This window comes from Drosophila rhopaloa, unplaced genomic scaffold (assembly GCF_018152115.1).
Source record: "Drosophila rhopaloa isolate 14029-0021.01 unplaced genomic scaffold, ASM1815211v1 contig_163, whole genome shotgun sequence".
Classification (NCBI taxonomy): Eukaryota; Metazoa; Arthropoda; class Insecta; order Diptera; family Drosophilidae; genus Drosophila; species Drosophila rhopaloa.
In genome coordinates, this window is record NW_025335043.1 from 13,782,047 (window position 1) to 13,797,522 (window position 15,476).

The 15,476-nt window shown below is 44.5% G+C and overlaps 1 protein-coding gene across 7 annotated transcripts in view; it reads right to left on the reverse strand.

The window, feature by feature from the left end:
- Positions 1 to 15,476, reverse strand: part of LOC108037365 (titin) — an 80,204-nt gene that overhangs the window by 22,693 nt on the left and 42,035 nt on the right. For 2 of the 7 annotated variants that reach the window (XM_044458311.1, XM_044458310.1), the window contains one exon: positions 478 to 702. The exons of 4 other annotated variants lie outside the window; for them this stretch is intronic. In XM_044458311.1, the coding sequence (XP_044314246.1) occupies positions 478 to 702 (225 nt within the window). Of the gene's footprint in view, positions 1 to 477; positions 703 to 898; positions 4,986 to 5,623; positions 15,400 to 15,476 lie in introns of all 7 variants that reach the window. One more of the 7 variants, XM_044458316.1, reaches the window with a different exon arrangement.

Genomic DNA, 15,476 nt, shown 5'->3' on the forward strand with positions numbered 1-15,476 from the left:
AAGTTTTGCGTTTATACTTGCATGTGTTAAGGAATGACTTAAATTTAAATTGTGGATAATCTTTTACTAACCAAAACCATTCAACGCAAAACGAATTTTTTAAAAAATGATAGACCAATTAAAACTCAGTACTTTGTCAAATAGAATGTGTTCAATTTGTAAAAGATTGACCCATGTACGTATTAGGCTTCTTGTGTATATTTTTAAATCAGGTCCCACGTACTTAAATGTGAATTAGATAAGTTTGTTAGTAAATGTATTTTCAACAAAATATCGATCATGTTTTTGTGTATGCAGTTTTTGTAATGAATAATCTTTATATATATAAATGTGTAACATTTGGAATAGAGATATACCGTGCCTAACTTTATCAATTGGGAATTTAATATGTATGGACCTTAAATTGGTTAATACTTTAAAAATTGCTAAAATGTAAAATTTTTATGTATATATATGTGTTTAGTAAGAAAAAATCACCTGTTGGCTCGTTGACTTCGGTAATTTCAAGGTGTGATTGTGTTGTGTCTTCTGGAATGAGTTCTGTATCACTGAGGACTTCCTCAACAACTATGCCTTCCTCCTGAGAAACTCGTTTGTTTTCAGTTTGTATTGTTGTTTCTCCATCTTCGTTTTGAACAGATTTAAATGTTGTGATGTAAACTGGGTGTTCCTTTTCTGTGTTATCGGCCTTTGGTTTCTCCACTGTATTCGTGTTTGTGTTTTGTGGATTGATCAGAAAAATATGTTAATAAATGCCCGTATCAAATATTATTATTTTATTAAAATATAACATTAATGAAATTAATGGCCGAAAAAAAAAATTTTTTTTGCGTATACTTTAATTTGAGACGTTTATGTGGACTGTGTGTTTGAATAGTGTGTTTGTTTGTGTTCTTACCCTTCTGTTTGTGTGGCTTTTGTTTGTGTTTGGGAACTTTTTCGTCTTCAAGTTTACTAATATCTATAATATCCGCAATATTTTCATCGCTCACAACTCGTATAAGGGAGTATGGTTCCTGGCCCTCTTCTTCAATCGTTTGTATTTGGAAATATTCGTCGTCTTCCGGACCTGACTTTTTAAATGTTCGCGTTTTGGTAGTCTTCTTCTTTGGCTTCTTATTGTCGTCTAATTCTTCGGTAAATACAGTTTCCTCAGGGAGCTCCTCAATCGGTATAGGCGTAATGGAGGTCTCGTCAGAAGGCACAACTTCTATTTTTACTGTAGTTAGTGGCTCCTTGTTTTCCTCCTCTATGATATTAACGGTGGTAACTTCATCAAGATCTTCGTCGATGTTCTTCTTGAAAGCTCTGGACTTAACGGTCTTCTTCTTTTTTGTCCCGTCGGGTGAAACAACTTCCAACTCTGTCACATGTTCAGGCAACTCAACCAGCTTACTGTCGTCCGGCTTTGAATCGGTAGAAGGCTGATTTTTAACTGATATTGAATAAATGGGCTCAGTATTGTCTTCTTCAATAATGTTAATTTCAGTAATTTCTTCGGTATTACCAAGCGAAGGCTTTTTAATTACACGCTTCTTGGTTTTAATTATTTTTGGAAAACCTTTTCCATCAACTATTTCAGATTCGGTCACCTCATCAGGCAAAAGGACTGCTTCAGAAATCTTTTCTTCTGGAAGTTCCGGGAATGGCAGCTCAAACTTTTCAACCCATACTTTAGTTTGTGGAGCCTTTTCATATTCCTCGACCGTTTGAACCTTTGTCACTTCCATGTTGGGTCCTTGAATCTTTTTGATAATTCTTGTTTTAATAACGGTTTTTGTTGGAGTACCATCTTCCTTTTCTGAAAGTATAACCGACTTCCGCTCAGGCAATTCAAATACAGTAACTTCGTCTTCAGGTTTTTGCACAACCACTTTCTTCTTAAGCTTAATTTTGCTAGGAGTGCTTAAATCTGTTTCTTGAACAGTAACAGTGGTTTCCGGATTCTTGTCGTCTTCCTCAACGGTTTCGATCTTTGTCACTTCTTGCTTATCGCCCTTAACCTTCTTTATAACTCGCGTACGAATCTTTTTCTGCTTAGGAGTCCCATCTTCGTCAATGGTTTCAATGACACGCAACTCCTCTGGAAGCTCTTGAATTTCCACCGGTTGTTCTTCTCCAATTGGAAATTCTTCGACTGTGACCGTTGTTTCCGGTTTCTTATCATCCTCTTCGATGGTTTCTATCTTGGTAACTTCCTGTTTGTCACCCTTGACCTTTTTGATTACCCGTGTGCGGACCTTCTTCTTCTGTGGCTTGCCATCTTCGGTAACAGTTTCAACCACGCGAACTTCCTCTGGAAGTTCTTGAATATCTTCGGGTACTTCTTCCTCGAATGGAAGCTCCTCTACGGTAACTGTCGTTTCTGGTTGCTTATCATCCTCCTCGACGGTTTCAATCTTGGTAACTTCCTGTTTGTCACCCTTAACCTTTTTGATTACCCGAGTACGGATCTTCTTCTTCTTTGGCTTACCATCTTCGGTAACAGTTTCAACCACGCGAACTTCCTCTGGAAGTTCTTGAATCTCTTCAAGTACATTTTCCTCGAATGGAAGCTCCTCTACGGTAACTGTCGTTTCTGGTTGCTTATCATCCTCCTCGACGGTTTCAATCTTGGTAACTTCCTGTTTGTCACCCTTGACCTTTTTGATTACCCGAGTGCGGATCTTCTTCTTCTTTGGCTTGCCATCTTCGGTTACAGTTTCAACCACGCGAACCTCTTCTGGAAGTTCTTGAATCTCTTCGGGTACTTCTGCCTCGAATGGAAGCTCCTCTACAGTAACTGTCGTTTCTGGTTGCTTATCATCCTCCTCGACGGTTTCAATCTTGGTAACTTCCTGTTTGTCACCCTTGACCTTTTTGATTACCCGAGTGCGGATCTTCTTCTTCTTTGGCTTGCCATCTTCGGTAACAGTTTCAACCACGCGAACTTCCTCTGGAAGTTCTTGAATCTCTTCAGGTACTTCTTCCTCGAATGGAAGCTCCTCTACGGTAACTGTCGTTTCTGGTTGCTTATCATCCTCTTCGACGGTTTCAATCTTGGTAACTTCCTGTTTGTCACCCTTGACCTTTTTGATTACCCGAGTGCGGATCTTCTTCTTCTTTGGCTTGCCATCTTCGGTAACAGTTTCAACCACGCGAACTTCTTCTGGAAGTTCTTGAATCTCTTCGGGTACTTCTTCCTCGAATGGAAGCTCTTCTACCGTAACTGTCGTTTCAGGATGCTTATCATCCTCCTCGACGGTTTCAATCTTGGTAACTTCCTGTTTGTCACCCTTGACCTTTTTGATTACCCGAGTGCGGATCTTCTTCTTCTTTGGCTTGCCATCTTCGGTTTCAGTTTCAACCACGCGAACTTCCTCTGGAAGTTCTTGAATCTCTTCGGGTACTTCTTCCTCGAATGGAAGCTCTTCTACCGTAACTGTCGTTTCAGGTTGCTTATCATCCTCCTCGACGGTTTCAATCTTGGTAACTTCCTGTTTGTCACCCTTGACCTTTTTGATTACCCGAGTGCGGATCTTCTTCTTCTTTGGCTTGCCATCTTCGGTAAGAGTTTCAACCACGCGAACCTCCTCTGGAAGTTCTTGAATCTCTTCGGGTACTTCTGCCTCGAATGGAAGCTCCTCTACGGTAACTGTCGTTTCTGGTTGCTTATCATCCTCTTCGACGGTTTCAATCTTGGTAACTTCCTGTTTGTCACCCTTGACCTTTTTGATTACCCGAGTGCGGATCTTCTTCTTCTTTGGCTTGCCATCTTCGCTAACAGTTTCAACCACGCGAACTTCTTCTGGAAGTTCTTGAATCTCTTCAGGTACTTCTTCCTCGAATGGAAGCTCCTCTACGGTAACTGTCGTTTCAGGATGCTTATCATCCTCCTCGACGGTTTCAATCTTGGTAACTTCTTGTTTGTCACCCTTGACCTTTTTGATTACCCGAGTGCGGATCTTCTTCTTCTTTGGCTTGCCATCTTCGGTAACAGTTTCAACCACGCGAACTTCCTCTGGAAGTTCTTGAATCTCTTCAGGTACTTCTTCCTCGAATGGAAGCTCCTCTACGGTAACTGTCGTTTCAGGATGCTTATCATCCTCCTCGACGGTTTCAATCTTGGTAACTTCCTGTTTGTCACCCTTGACCTTTTTGATTACCCGAGTGCGGATCTTCTTCTTCTTTGGCTTGCCATCTTCGGTAACAGTTTCAACCACGCGAACTTCCTCTGGAAGTTCTTGAATCTCTTCGGGTATTTCTTCCTCGAATGGAAGCTCTTCTACCGTAACTGTCGTTTCAGGTTGCCTATCATCCTCCTCGACGGTTTCAATCTTGGTAACTTCCTGTTTGTCACCCTTGACCTTTTTGATTACCCGAGTGCGGATCTTCTTCTTCTTTGGCTTGCCATCTTCAGTAAGAGTTTCAACCACGCGAACTTCCTCTGGAAGTTCTTGAATCTCTTCAGGTACTTCTTCCTCGAATGGAAGCTCCTCTACGGTAACTGTCGTTTCTGGTTGCTTATCATCCTCCTCGACGGTTTCAATCTTGGTAACTTCCTGTTTGTCACCCTTGACTTTTTTGATTACCCGAGTGCGGATCTTCTTCTTCTTTGGCTTGCCATCTTCGGAAACAGTTTCAACCACGCGAACTTCCTCTGGAAGTTCTTGAATCTCTTCGGGTACTTCTTCCTCAAATGGAAGCTCTTCTACCGTAACTGTCGTTTCAGGTTGCTTATCATCCTCCTCGACGGTTTCAATCTTGGTAACTTCCTGTTTGTCACCCTTGACCTTTTTGATTACCCGAGTGCGGATCTTCTTCTTCTTTGGCTTGCCATCTTCGGTAACAGTTTCAACCACGCGAACTTCCTCTGGAAGTTCTTGAATCTCTTCAGGTACATCTTCCTCGAATGGAAGCTCCTCTACAGTAACTGTCGTTTCTGGTTGCTTATCATCTTCCTCGACGGTTTCAATCTTGGTAACTTCCTGTTTGTCACCCTTGACCTTTTTGATTACCCGAGTGCGGATCTTCTTCTTCTTTGGCTTGCCATCTTCGGTAACAGTTTCAACCACGCGAACTTCTTCTGGAAGTTCTTGAATCTCTTCAGGTACATCTTCCTCGAATGGAAGCTCCTCTACAGTAACTGTCGTTTCTGGTTGCTTATCATCTTCCTCGACGGTTTCAATCTTGGTAACTTCCTGTTTGTCACCCTTGACTTTTTTGATTACACGAGTGCGGATCTTCTTCTTCTTTGGCTTGCCATCTTCGCTAACAGTTTCAACCACGCGAACTTCCTCTGGAAGTTCTTGAATCTCTTCGGGTACTTCTTCCTCAAATGGAAGCTCTTCTACCGTAACTGTCGTTTCAGGTTGCTTATCATCTTCCTCGACGGTTTCAATCTTGGTAACTTCCTGTTTGTCACCCTTGACTTTTTGATTACCCGAGTGCGGATCTTCTTCTTCTTTGGCTTGCCATCTTCGGTAACAGTTTCAACCACGCGAACTTCCTCTGGAAGCTCTTGAATCTCTTCAGGTACATCTTCCTCGAATGGAAGCTCCTCTACGGTAACTGTCGTTTCTGGTTGCTTATCATCCTCCTCGACGGTTTCAATCTTGGTAACTTCCTGTTTGTCACCCTTGACCTTTTTGATTACCCGAGTGCGGATCTTCTTTTTCTTTGGCTTGCCATCTTCGGTAACAGTTTCAACCACGCGAACTTCCTCTGGAAGTTCTTGAATCTCTTCGGGTACTTCTTCCTCAAATGGAAGTTCTTCTACCGTAACTGTTGTTTCAGGTTGCTTATCATCCTCCTCGACGGTTTCAATCTTGGTAACTTCCTGTTTGTCACCCTTGACCTTTTTGATTACCCGAGTGCGGATCTTCTTCTTCTTTGGCTTGCCATCTTCGGTAACAGTTTCAACCACGCGAACTTCCTCTGGAAGTTCTTGAATCTCTTCAGGTACTTCTTCCTCGAATGGAAGCTCCTCTACGGTAACTGTCGTTTCTGGTTGCTTATCATCCTCCTCGACGGTTTCAATCTTGGTAACTTCCTGTTTGTCACCCTTGACCTTTTTGATTACCCGAGTGCGGATCTTCTTCTTCTTTGGCTTGCCATCTTCGGTAACAGTTTCAACCACGCGAACTTCCTCTGGAAGTTCTTGAATCTCTTCAGGTACTTCTTCCTCGAATGGAAGCTCCTCAACGGTAACTGTCGTTTCTGGTTGCTTATCATCCTCCTCGACGGTTTCAATCTTGGTAACTTCCTGTTTGTCACCCTTGACCTTTTTGATTACCCGAGTGCGGATCTTCTTCTTCTTTGGCTTGCCATCTTCGGTAACAGTTTCAACCACGCGAACCTCTTCTGGAAGTTCTTGAATCTCTTCGGGTACTTCTTCCTCAAATGGAAGCTCTTCTACCGTAACTGTCGTTTCAGGTTGCTTATCATCCTCCTCGACGGTTTCAATCTTGGTAACTTCCTGTTTGTCACCCTTGACCTTTTTGATTACCCGAGTGCGGATCTTCTTCTTCTTTGGCTTGCCATCTTCGGTAACAGTTTCAACCACGCGAACTTCCTCTGGAAGTTCTTGAATCTCTTCGGGTACTTCTTCCTCGAATGGAAGCTCCTCTACAGTAACTGTCGTTTCTGGTTGCTTATCATCTTCCTCGACGGTTTCAATCTTGGTAACTTCCTGTTTGTCACCCTTGACCTTTTTGATTACCCGAGTGCGGATCTTCTTCTTCTTTGGCTTGCCATCTTCGGTTACAGTTTCAACCACGCGAACTTCCTCTGGAAGTTCTTGAATCTCTTCGGGTACTTCTTCCTCGAATGGAAGCTCCTCTACAGTAACTGTCGTTTCTGGTTGCTTATCATCTTCCTCGACGGTTTCAATCTTGGTAACTTCCTGTTTGTCACCCTTGACCTTTTTGATTACCCGAGTACGGATCTTCTTCTTCTTTGGTTTGCCATCTTCGGTAACAGTTTCAACCACGCGAACTTCCTCTGGAAGTTCTTGAATCTCTTCAGATACTTCTTCCTCGAATGGAAGCTCCTCTACAGTAACTGTCGTTTCTGGTTGCTTATCATCCTCCTCGACGGTTTCAATCTTGGTAACTTCCTGTTTGTCACCCTTGACCTTTTTGATTACCCGAGTGCGGATCTTCTTCTTCTTTGGCTTGCCATCTTCGGTAACAGTTTCAACCACGCGAACTTCCTCTGGAAGTTCTTGAATCTCTTCGGGTACTTCTTCCTCGAATGGAAGCTCCTCTACGGTAACTGTCGTTTCTGGTTGCTTATCATCCTCCTCGACGGTTTCAATCTTGGTAACTTCCTGTTTGTCACCCTTGACTTTTTTGATTAACCGAGTGCGGATCTTCTTCTTCTTTGGCTTACCATCTTCGGTAACAGTTTCAACCACGCGAACTTCCTCTGGAAGTTCTTGAATCTCTTCAGTTACTTCTTCCTCGAATGGAAGCTCCTCTACGGAAACTGTCGTTTCTGGTTGCTTATCATCCTCCTCGACGGTTTCAATCTTGGTAATTTCCTGTTTGTCACCCTTGACCTTTTTGATTACCCGAGTGCGGATCTTCTTCTTCTTTGGCTTGCCATCTTCGGTAACAGTTTCAACCACGCGAACTTCCTCTGGAAGTTCTTGAATCTCTTCAGGTACATCTTCCTCGAATGGAAGCTCCTCTACGGTAACTGTCGTTTCTGGTTGCTTATCATCCTCCTCGACGGTTTCAATCTTGGTAACTTCCTGTTTGTCACCCTTGACCTTTTTGATTACCCGAGTGCGGATCTTCTTCTTCTTTGGCTTGCCATCTTCGGTAACAGTTTCAACCACGCGAACTTCCTCTGGAAGTTCTTGAATCTCTTCGGGTACTTCTTCCTCGAATGGAAGCTCCTGTACGGTAACTGTCGTTTCTGGTTGCTTATCATCCTCCTCGACGGTTTCAATCTTGGTAACTTCCTGTTTGTCACCCTTGACTTTTTTGATTACCCGAGTGCGGATCTTCTTCTTCTTTGGCTTACCATCTTCGGTAACAGTTTCAACCACGCGAACTTCCTCTGGAAGTTCTTGAATCTCTTCAGGTACATCTTCCTCGAATGGAAGCTCCTCTACGGTAACTGTCGTTTCTGGTTGCTTATCATCCTCCTCGACGGTTTCAATCTTGGTAACTTCCTGTTTGTCACCCTTGACCTTTTTGATTACCCGAGTGCGGATCTTCTTCTTCTTTGGCTTGCCATCTTCGGTAACAGTTTCAACCACGCGAACTTCCTCTGGAAGTTCTAGAATCTCTTCGGGTACTTCTTCCTCGAATGGAAGCTCCTCTACAGTAACTGTCATTTCTGGTTGCTTATCATCCTCCTCGACAGTTTCAATCTTGGTAACTTCCTGTTTGTCACCCTTGACCTTTTTGATTACCCGAGTGCGGATCTTCTTTTTCTTTGGCTTGCCATCTTCAGTAATGGTTTCAACCACGCGAACTTCCTCTGGAAGCTCTTGAATCTCTTCCGGTTTTTCTTCTTCAAATGGAAGCTCCTCTACAGTAACAGTCGTTTCTGGTTGCTTATCATCCTCCTCGACGGTTTCAATCTTGGTAACTTCCCTTTTGTCACCCTTGACCTTTTTGATTACCCGAGTACGGATCTTCCTCTTCTTTGGTTTGCCATCTTCGGTAACAGTTTCAACCACGCGAACTTCCTCTGGAAGTTCTTGAATCTCTTCGGGTATTTCTTCCTCGAATGGAAGCTCCTCTACAGTAATTGTCGTTTCTGGTTGCTTATCATCCTCCTCGACGGTTTCAATCTTGGTAACTTCCTGTTTGTCACCCTTGACCTTCTTGATTACGCGAGTGCGGATCTTCTTCTTCTTTGGCTTGCCATCTTCGGTAACAGTTTCAACCACGCGAACTTCCTCTGGAAGTTCTTGAATCTCTTCGGGTACTTCTTCCTCGAATGGAAGCTCCTCTACGGTAACTGTCGTTTCTGGTTGCTTATCATCCTCCTCGACGGTTTCAATCTTGGTAACTTCCTGTTTGTCACCCTTGACCTTTTTGATTACCCTAGTGCGGATCTTCTTCTTCTTTGGCTTGCCATCTTCGGTAACAGTTTCAACCACGCGAACTTCCTCTGGAAGTTCTTGAATCTCTTCGGGTACTTCTTCCTCGAATGGAAGCTCCTCTACGGTAACTGTCGTTTCTGGTTGCTTATCATCCTCCTCGACGGTTTCAATCTTGGTAACTTCCTGTTTGTCACCCTTGACCTTCTTGATTACGCGAGTGCGGATCTTCTTCTTCTTTGGCTTCCCGTCTTCGGTAATAGTTTCAACCACGCGAACCTCCTCTGGAAGTTCCTTGATTTCTTCTGGCTGCTCCTCCTCTAGCGGAAGTTCCTCGACGGTGACAGTTGTTTCGGGTTGTTTGTCATCCTCTTCGACAATTTCAATCTTGGTAACTTCCTGCTTGCCACCCTTGACCTTCTTGATTACGCGAGTACGGATCTTCTTCTTCTTTGGCTTGCCGTCTTCGGTAATAGATTCAACTACGCGAACCTCCTCTGGAAGTTCCTTGATTTCTTCTGGCTGCTCCTCCTCTACAGGAAGTTCTTCGACGGTGACAGTTGTTTCGGGTTGTTTGTCATCCTCCTCGACAATTTCAATCTTGGTAACTTCTTGCTTGTCACCCTTGACCTTCTTGATTACGCGAGTGCGGATCTTTTTCTTCTTTGGCTTGCCGTCTTCGGTAATAGTTTCCACCACGCGAACCTCCTCTGGAAGTTCCTTGATTTCTTCTGGCTGCTCCTCCTCTACCGGAAGTTCTTCGACGGTGACAGTTGTTTCGGGTTGTTTGTCATCCTCCTCGACAATTTCAATCTTGGTAACTTCTTGCTTGTCACCCTTGACCTTCTTGATTACGCGAGTGCGGATCTTCTTCTTCTTTGGCTTGCCGTCTTTGGTAATAGTTTCAACAACGCGAACCTCCTCTGGAAGTTCCTTGATTTCTTCAGGCTGCTCCTCCTCTACAGGAAGTTCTTCGACGGTGACAGTTGTTTCGGGTTGTTTGTCATCCTCCTCGACGATTTCAATCTTGGTAACTTCTTGCTTGTCACCCTTGACCTTCTTGATTACGCGAGTACGGATCTTCTTCTTCTTTGGCTTGTCGTCTTCGGTAATAGTTTCAACCACGCGAACCTCCTCTGGAAGTTCCTTGATTTCTTCAGGCTGCTCCTCCTTTACAGGAAGTTCTTCGACGGTGACAGTTGTTTCGGGTTGTTTGTCATCCTCCTCGACAATTTCAATCTTGGTAACTTCTTGCTTGTCACCCTTGACCTTCTTGATTACGCGAGTGCGGATCTTCTTCTTCTTTGGCTTGCCGTCTTCGGTAATAGTTTCAACCACGCGAACCTCCTCTGGAAGTTCCTTGATTTCTTCTGGCTGCTCCTCCTCTACCGGAAGTTCCTCGACGGTGACAGTTGTTTCGGGTTGTTTGTCATCCTCTTCAACAATTTCAATCTTGGTAACTTCTTGCTTGTCACCCTTGACCTTCTTGATTACGCGAGTGCGGATCTTCTTCTTCTTTGGCTTGCCGTCTTCGGTAATAGTTTCCACCACGCGAACCTCCTCTGGAAGTTCCTTGATTTCTTCTGGCTGCTCCTCCTCTACCGGAAGTTCTTCGACGGTGACAGTTGTTTCGGGTTGTTTGTCATCCTCCTCGACAATTTCAATCTTGGTAACTTCTTGCTTGTCACCCTTGACCTTCTTGATTACGCGAGTGCAGATCTTCTTCTTCTTTGGCTTGCCGTCTTCGGTAATAGTTTCAACCACGCGAACCTCCTCTGGAAGTTCCTTGATTTCTTCTGGCTGCTCCTCCTCCACCAGAAGTTCCTCGACGGTGACAGTTGTTTCGGGTTGTTTGTCATCCTCTTCGACAATTTTAATCTTTGTAACTTCTTGCTTGTCACCCTTGACCTTCTTGATTACGCGAGTGCGGATCTTCTTCTTCTTTGGCTTGCCGTCTTCGGTAATAGTTTCAACCACGCGAACCTCCTCTGGAAGTTCCTTGATTTCTTCAGGCTGCTCCTCCTCTACAGGAAGTTCTTCGACGGTGACAGTTGTTTCGGGTTGTTTGTCATCCTCCTCGACAATTTCAATCTTTGTAACTTCTTGCTTGTCACCCTTGACCTTCTTGATTACGCGAGTGCGGATCTTCTTCTTCTTTGGCTTGCCGTCTTCGGTAATAGTTTCAACCACGCGAACCTCCTCTGGAAGTTCCTTAATTTCTTCTGGCTGCTCCTCCTCTACAGGAAGTTCTTCGACGGTGACAGTTGTTTCGGGTTGTTTATCATTCTCCTCGACAATTTCAATCTTGGTAACTTCTTGCTTGTCACCCTTGACCTTCTTGATTACGCGAGTGCGGATCTTCTTCTTCTTTGGCTTCCCGTCTTCGGTAATAGTTTCAACCACGCGAACCTCCTCTGGAAGTTCCTTGATTTCTTCAGGCTGCTCCTCCTCTATAGGAAGTTCTTCGACGATGACAGTTGTTTCGGGTTGTTTGTCATCCTCCTCGACAATTTCAATCTTGGTAACTTCTTGCTTGTCACCCTTGACCTTCTTGATTACGCGAGTACGGATCTTCTTCTTCTTTGGCTTGCCGTCTTCGGTAATAGTTTCAACCACGCGAACCTCCTCTGGAAGTTCCTTGATTTCTTCTGGCTGCTCCTCGTCTACCGGAAGTTCCTCGACGGTGACAGTTGTTTCGGGTTGTTTGTCATCCTCTTCGACAATTTCAATCTTAGTAACTTCTTGCTTGTCACCCTTGACCTTCTTGATTACGCGAGTGCGGATCTTCTTCTTCTTTGGCTTGCCGTCTTCGGTAATAGTTTCAACCACGCGAACCTCCTCTGGAAGTTCCTTGATTTCTTCTGGCTGCTCCTCCTCTACAGGAAGTTCTTCGACGGTGACAGTTGTTTCGGGTTGTTTGTCATCCTCCTCGACAATTTCAATCTTGGTAACTTCTTGCTTGTCACCCTTGACCTTCTTGATTACGCGAGTGCGGATCTTCTTCTTCTTTGGCTTCCCGTCTTCGGTAATAGTTTCAACAACGCGAACCTCCTCTGGAAGTTCCTTGATTTCTTCAGGCTGCTCCTCCTCTATAGGAAGTTCTTCGACGGTGACAGTTGTTTCGGGTTGTTTGTCATCCTCCTCGACAATTTCAATCTTGGTAACTTCTTGCTTGTCACCCTTGACCTTCTTGATTACGCGAGTGCGGATCTTCTTCTTCTTTGGCTTGCCGTCTTCGGTAATAGTTTCAACCACGCGAACCTCCTCTGGAAGTTCCTTGATTTCTTCTGGCTGCTCCTCGTCTACCGGAAGTTCCTCGACGGTGACAGTTGTTTCGGGTTGTTTGTCATCCTCTTCGACAATTTCAATCTTGGTAACTTCTTGCTTGTCACCCTTGACCTTCTTGATTACACGAGTGCGGATCTTCTTCTTCTTTGGCTTGCCGTCTTCGGTAATAGTTTCCACCACGCGAACCTCCTCTGGAAGTTCCTTGATTTCTTCAGGCTGCTCCTCCTCTACAGGAAGTTCTTCGACGGTGACAGTTGTTTCGGGTTGTTTGTCATCCTCCTCGACAATTTCAATCTTTGTAACTTCTTGCTTGTCACCCTTGACCTTCTTGATTACGCGAGTGCGGATCTTCTTCTTCTTTGGCTTGCCGTCTTCGGTAATAGTTTCAACCACGCGAACCTCCTCTGGAAGTTCCTTGATTTCTTCAGGCTGCTCCTCCTCTATAGGAAGTTCCTCGACGGTGACAGTTGTTTCAGGTTGTTTGTCATCCTCCTCGACAATTTCAATCTTGGTAACTTCTTGCTTGTCACCCTTGACCTTCTTGATTACGCGAGTGCGGATCTTCTTCTTCTTTGGCTTGCCGTCTTCGGTAATAGTTTCAACCACGCGAACCTCCTCTGGAAGTTCCTTGATTTCTTCTGGCTGCTCCTCCTCTACAGGAAGTTCTTCGACGGTGACAGTTGTTTCGGGTTGTTTGTCATCCTCCTCGACAATTTCAATCTTGGTAACTTCTTGCTTGTCACCCTTGACCTTCTTGATTACGCGAGTGCGGATCTTCTTCTTCTTTGGCTTCCCGTCTTCGGTAATAGTTTCAATAACGCGAACCTCCTCTGGAAGTTCCTTGATTTCTTCAGGCTGCTCCTCCTCTACAGGAAGTTCTTCGACGGTGACAGTTGTTTCGGGTTGTTTGTCATCCTCCTCGACAATTTCAATCTTGGTAACTTCTTGCTTGTCACCCTTGACCTTCTTGATTACGCGAGTACGGATCTTCTTCTTCTTTGGCTTGCCGTCTTCGGTAATAGTTTCAACATCGCGAACCTCCTCTGGAAGTTCCTTGATTTCTTCTGGCTGCTCCTCGTCTACCGGAAGTTCCTCGACAGTGACAGTTGTTTCGGGTTGTTTGTCATCCTCTTCGACAATTTCAATCTTGGTAACTTCTTGCTTGTCACCCTTGACCTTCTTGATTACGCGAGTGCGGATCTTCTTCTTCTTTGGCTTGCCGTCTTCGGTAATAGTTTCAACAACGCGAACCTCCTCTGGAAGTTCCTTGATTTCTTCAGGCTGCTCCTCCTCTACAGGAAGTTCTTCGACGGTGACAGTTGTTTCGGGTTGTTTGTCATCCTCCTCGACAATTTCAATCTTGGTAACTTCTTGCTTGTCACCCTTGACCTTCTTGATTACGCGAGTGCGGATCTTCTTCTTCTTTGGCTTGCCGTCTTCGGTAATAGTTTCAACCACGCGAACCTCCTCTGGAAGTTCCTTAATTTCTTCTGGCTGCTCCTCCTCTACAGGAAGTTCTTCGACGGTGACAGTTGTTTCGGGTTGTTTATCATCCTCCTCGACAATTTCAATCTTGGTAACTTCTTGCTTGTCACCCTTTACCTTCTTGATTACGCGAGTGCGGATCTTCTTCTTCTTTGGCTTCCCGTCTTCGGTAATAGTTTTAACCACGCGAACCTCCTCTGGAAGTTCCTTGATTTCTTCTGGCTGCTCCTCCTCTACCGGAAGTTCCTCGACGGTGACAGTTGTTTCGGGTTGTTTGTCATCCTCTTCGACAATTTCAATCTTGGTAACTTCTTGTTTGTCACCCTTGACCTTCTTGATTACGCGAGTGCGGATCTTCTTCTTCTTTGGCTTGCCGTCTTCGGTAATAGTTTCAACAACGCGAACCTCCTCTGGAAGTTCCTTGATTTCTTCAGGCTGCTCCTCCTCTACAGGAAGTTCTTCGACGGTGACAGTTGTTTCGGGTTGTTTGTCATCCTCCTCGACAATTTCAATCTTGGTAACTTCTTGCTTGTCACCCTTGACCTTCTTGATTACGCGAGTGCGGATCTTCTTCTTCTTTGGCTTGCCGTCTTCGGTAATAGTTTCAACCACGCGAACCTCCTCTGGAAGTTCCTTGATTTCTTCAGGCTGCTCCTCCTCTACAGGAAGTTCCTCGACGGTGACAGTTGTTTCAGGTTGTTTGTCATCCTCCTCGACAATTTCAATCTTGGTAACTTCTTGCTTGTCACCCTTGACCTTCTTGATTACGCGAGTACGGATCTTCTTCTTCTTTGGCTTGCCGTCTTCGGTAACAGTTTCAACCACGCGAACCTCCTCTGGAAGTTCCTTGATTTCTTCTGGCTGCTCCTCCTCTACAGGAAGTTCCTCGACGGTGACAGTTGTTTCGGGTTGTTTGTCATCCTCCTCGACAATTTCAATCTTGGTAACTTCTTGCTTGTCACCCTTGACCTTCTTGATTACGCGAGTGCGGATCTTCTTCTTCTTTGGCTTGCCGTCTTCGGTAATAGTTTCAACCACGCGAACCTCCTCTGGAAGTTCCTTGATTTCTTCAGGCTGCTCCTCCTCTACAGGAAGTTCCTCGACGGTGACAGTTGTTTCAGGTTGTTTGTCATCCTCCTCGACAATTTCAATCTTGGTAACTTCTTGCTTGTCACCCTTGACCTTCTTGATTACGCGAGTACGGATCTTCTTCTTCTTTGGCTTGCCGTCTTCGGTAACAGTTTCAACCACGCGAACCTCCTCTGGAAGTTCCTTGATTTCTTCTGGCTGCTCCTCCTCTACAGGAAGTTCCTCGACGGTGACAGTTGTTTCAGGTTGTTTGTCATCCTCCTCGACAATTTCAATCTTGGTAACTTCTTGCTTGTCACCCTTGACCTTCTTGATTACGCGAGTACGGATCTTCTTCTTCTTTGGTTTGCCATCTTCAGTAATAGTTTCAACCACGCGAATGTTTTCAGTTATTTTCACATTTTCTGGTGTTTCTGTGATTTCGGTCTCACGGGTTTCTGGTTTTTGTGTTGGTGTCATTTGTTGTGTGTGTGTTGTGTCTGTGCTTTGTTCTGTATCTGTGTAAAAAATGTGCATTTAGAATATTGGTATGTATGGACATTGTGGAATTGTTTTGTTTTGTGTAATATGTGCT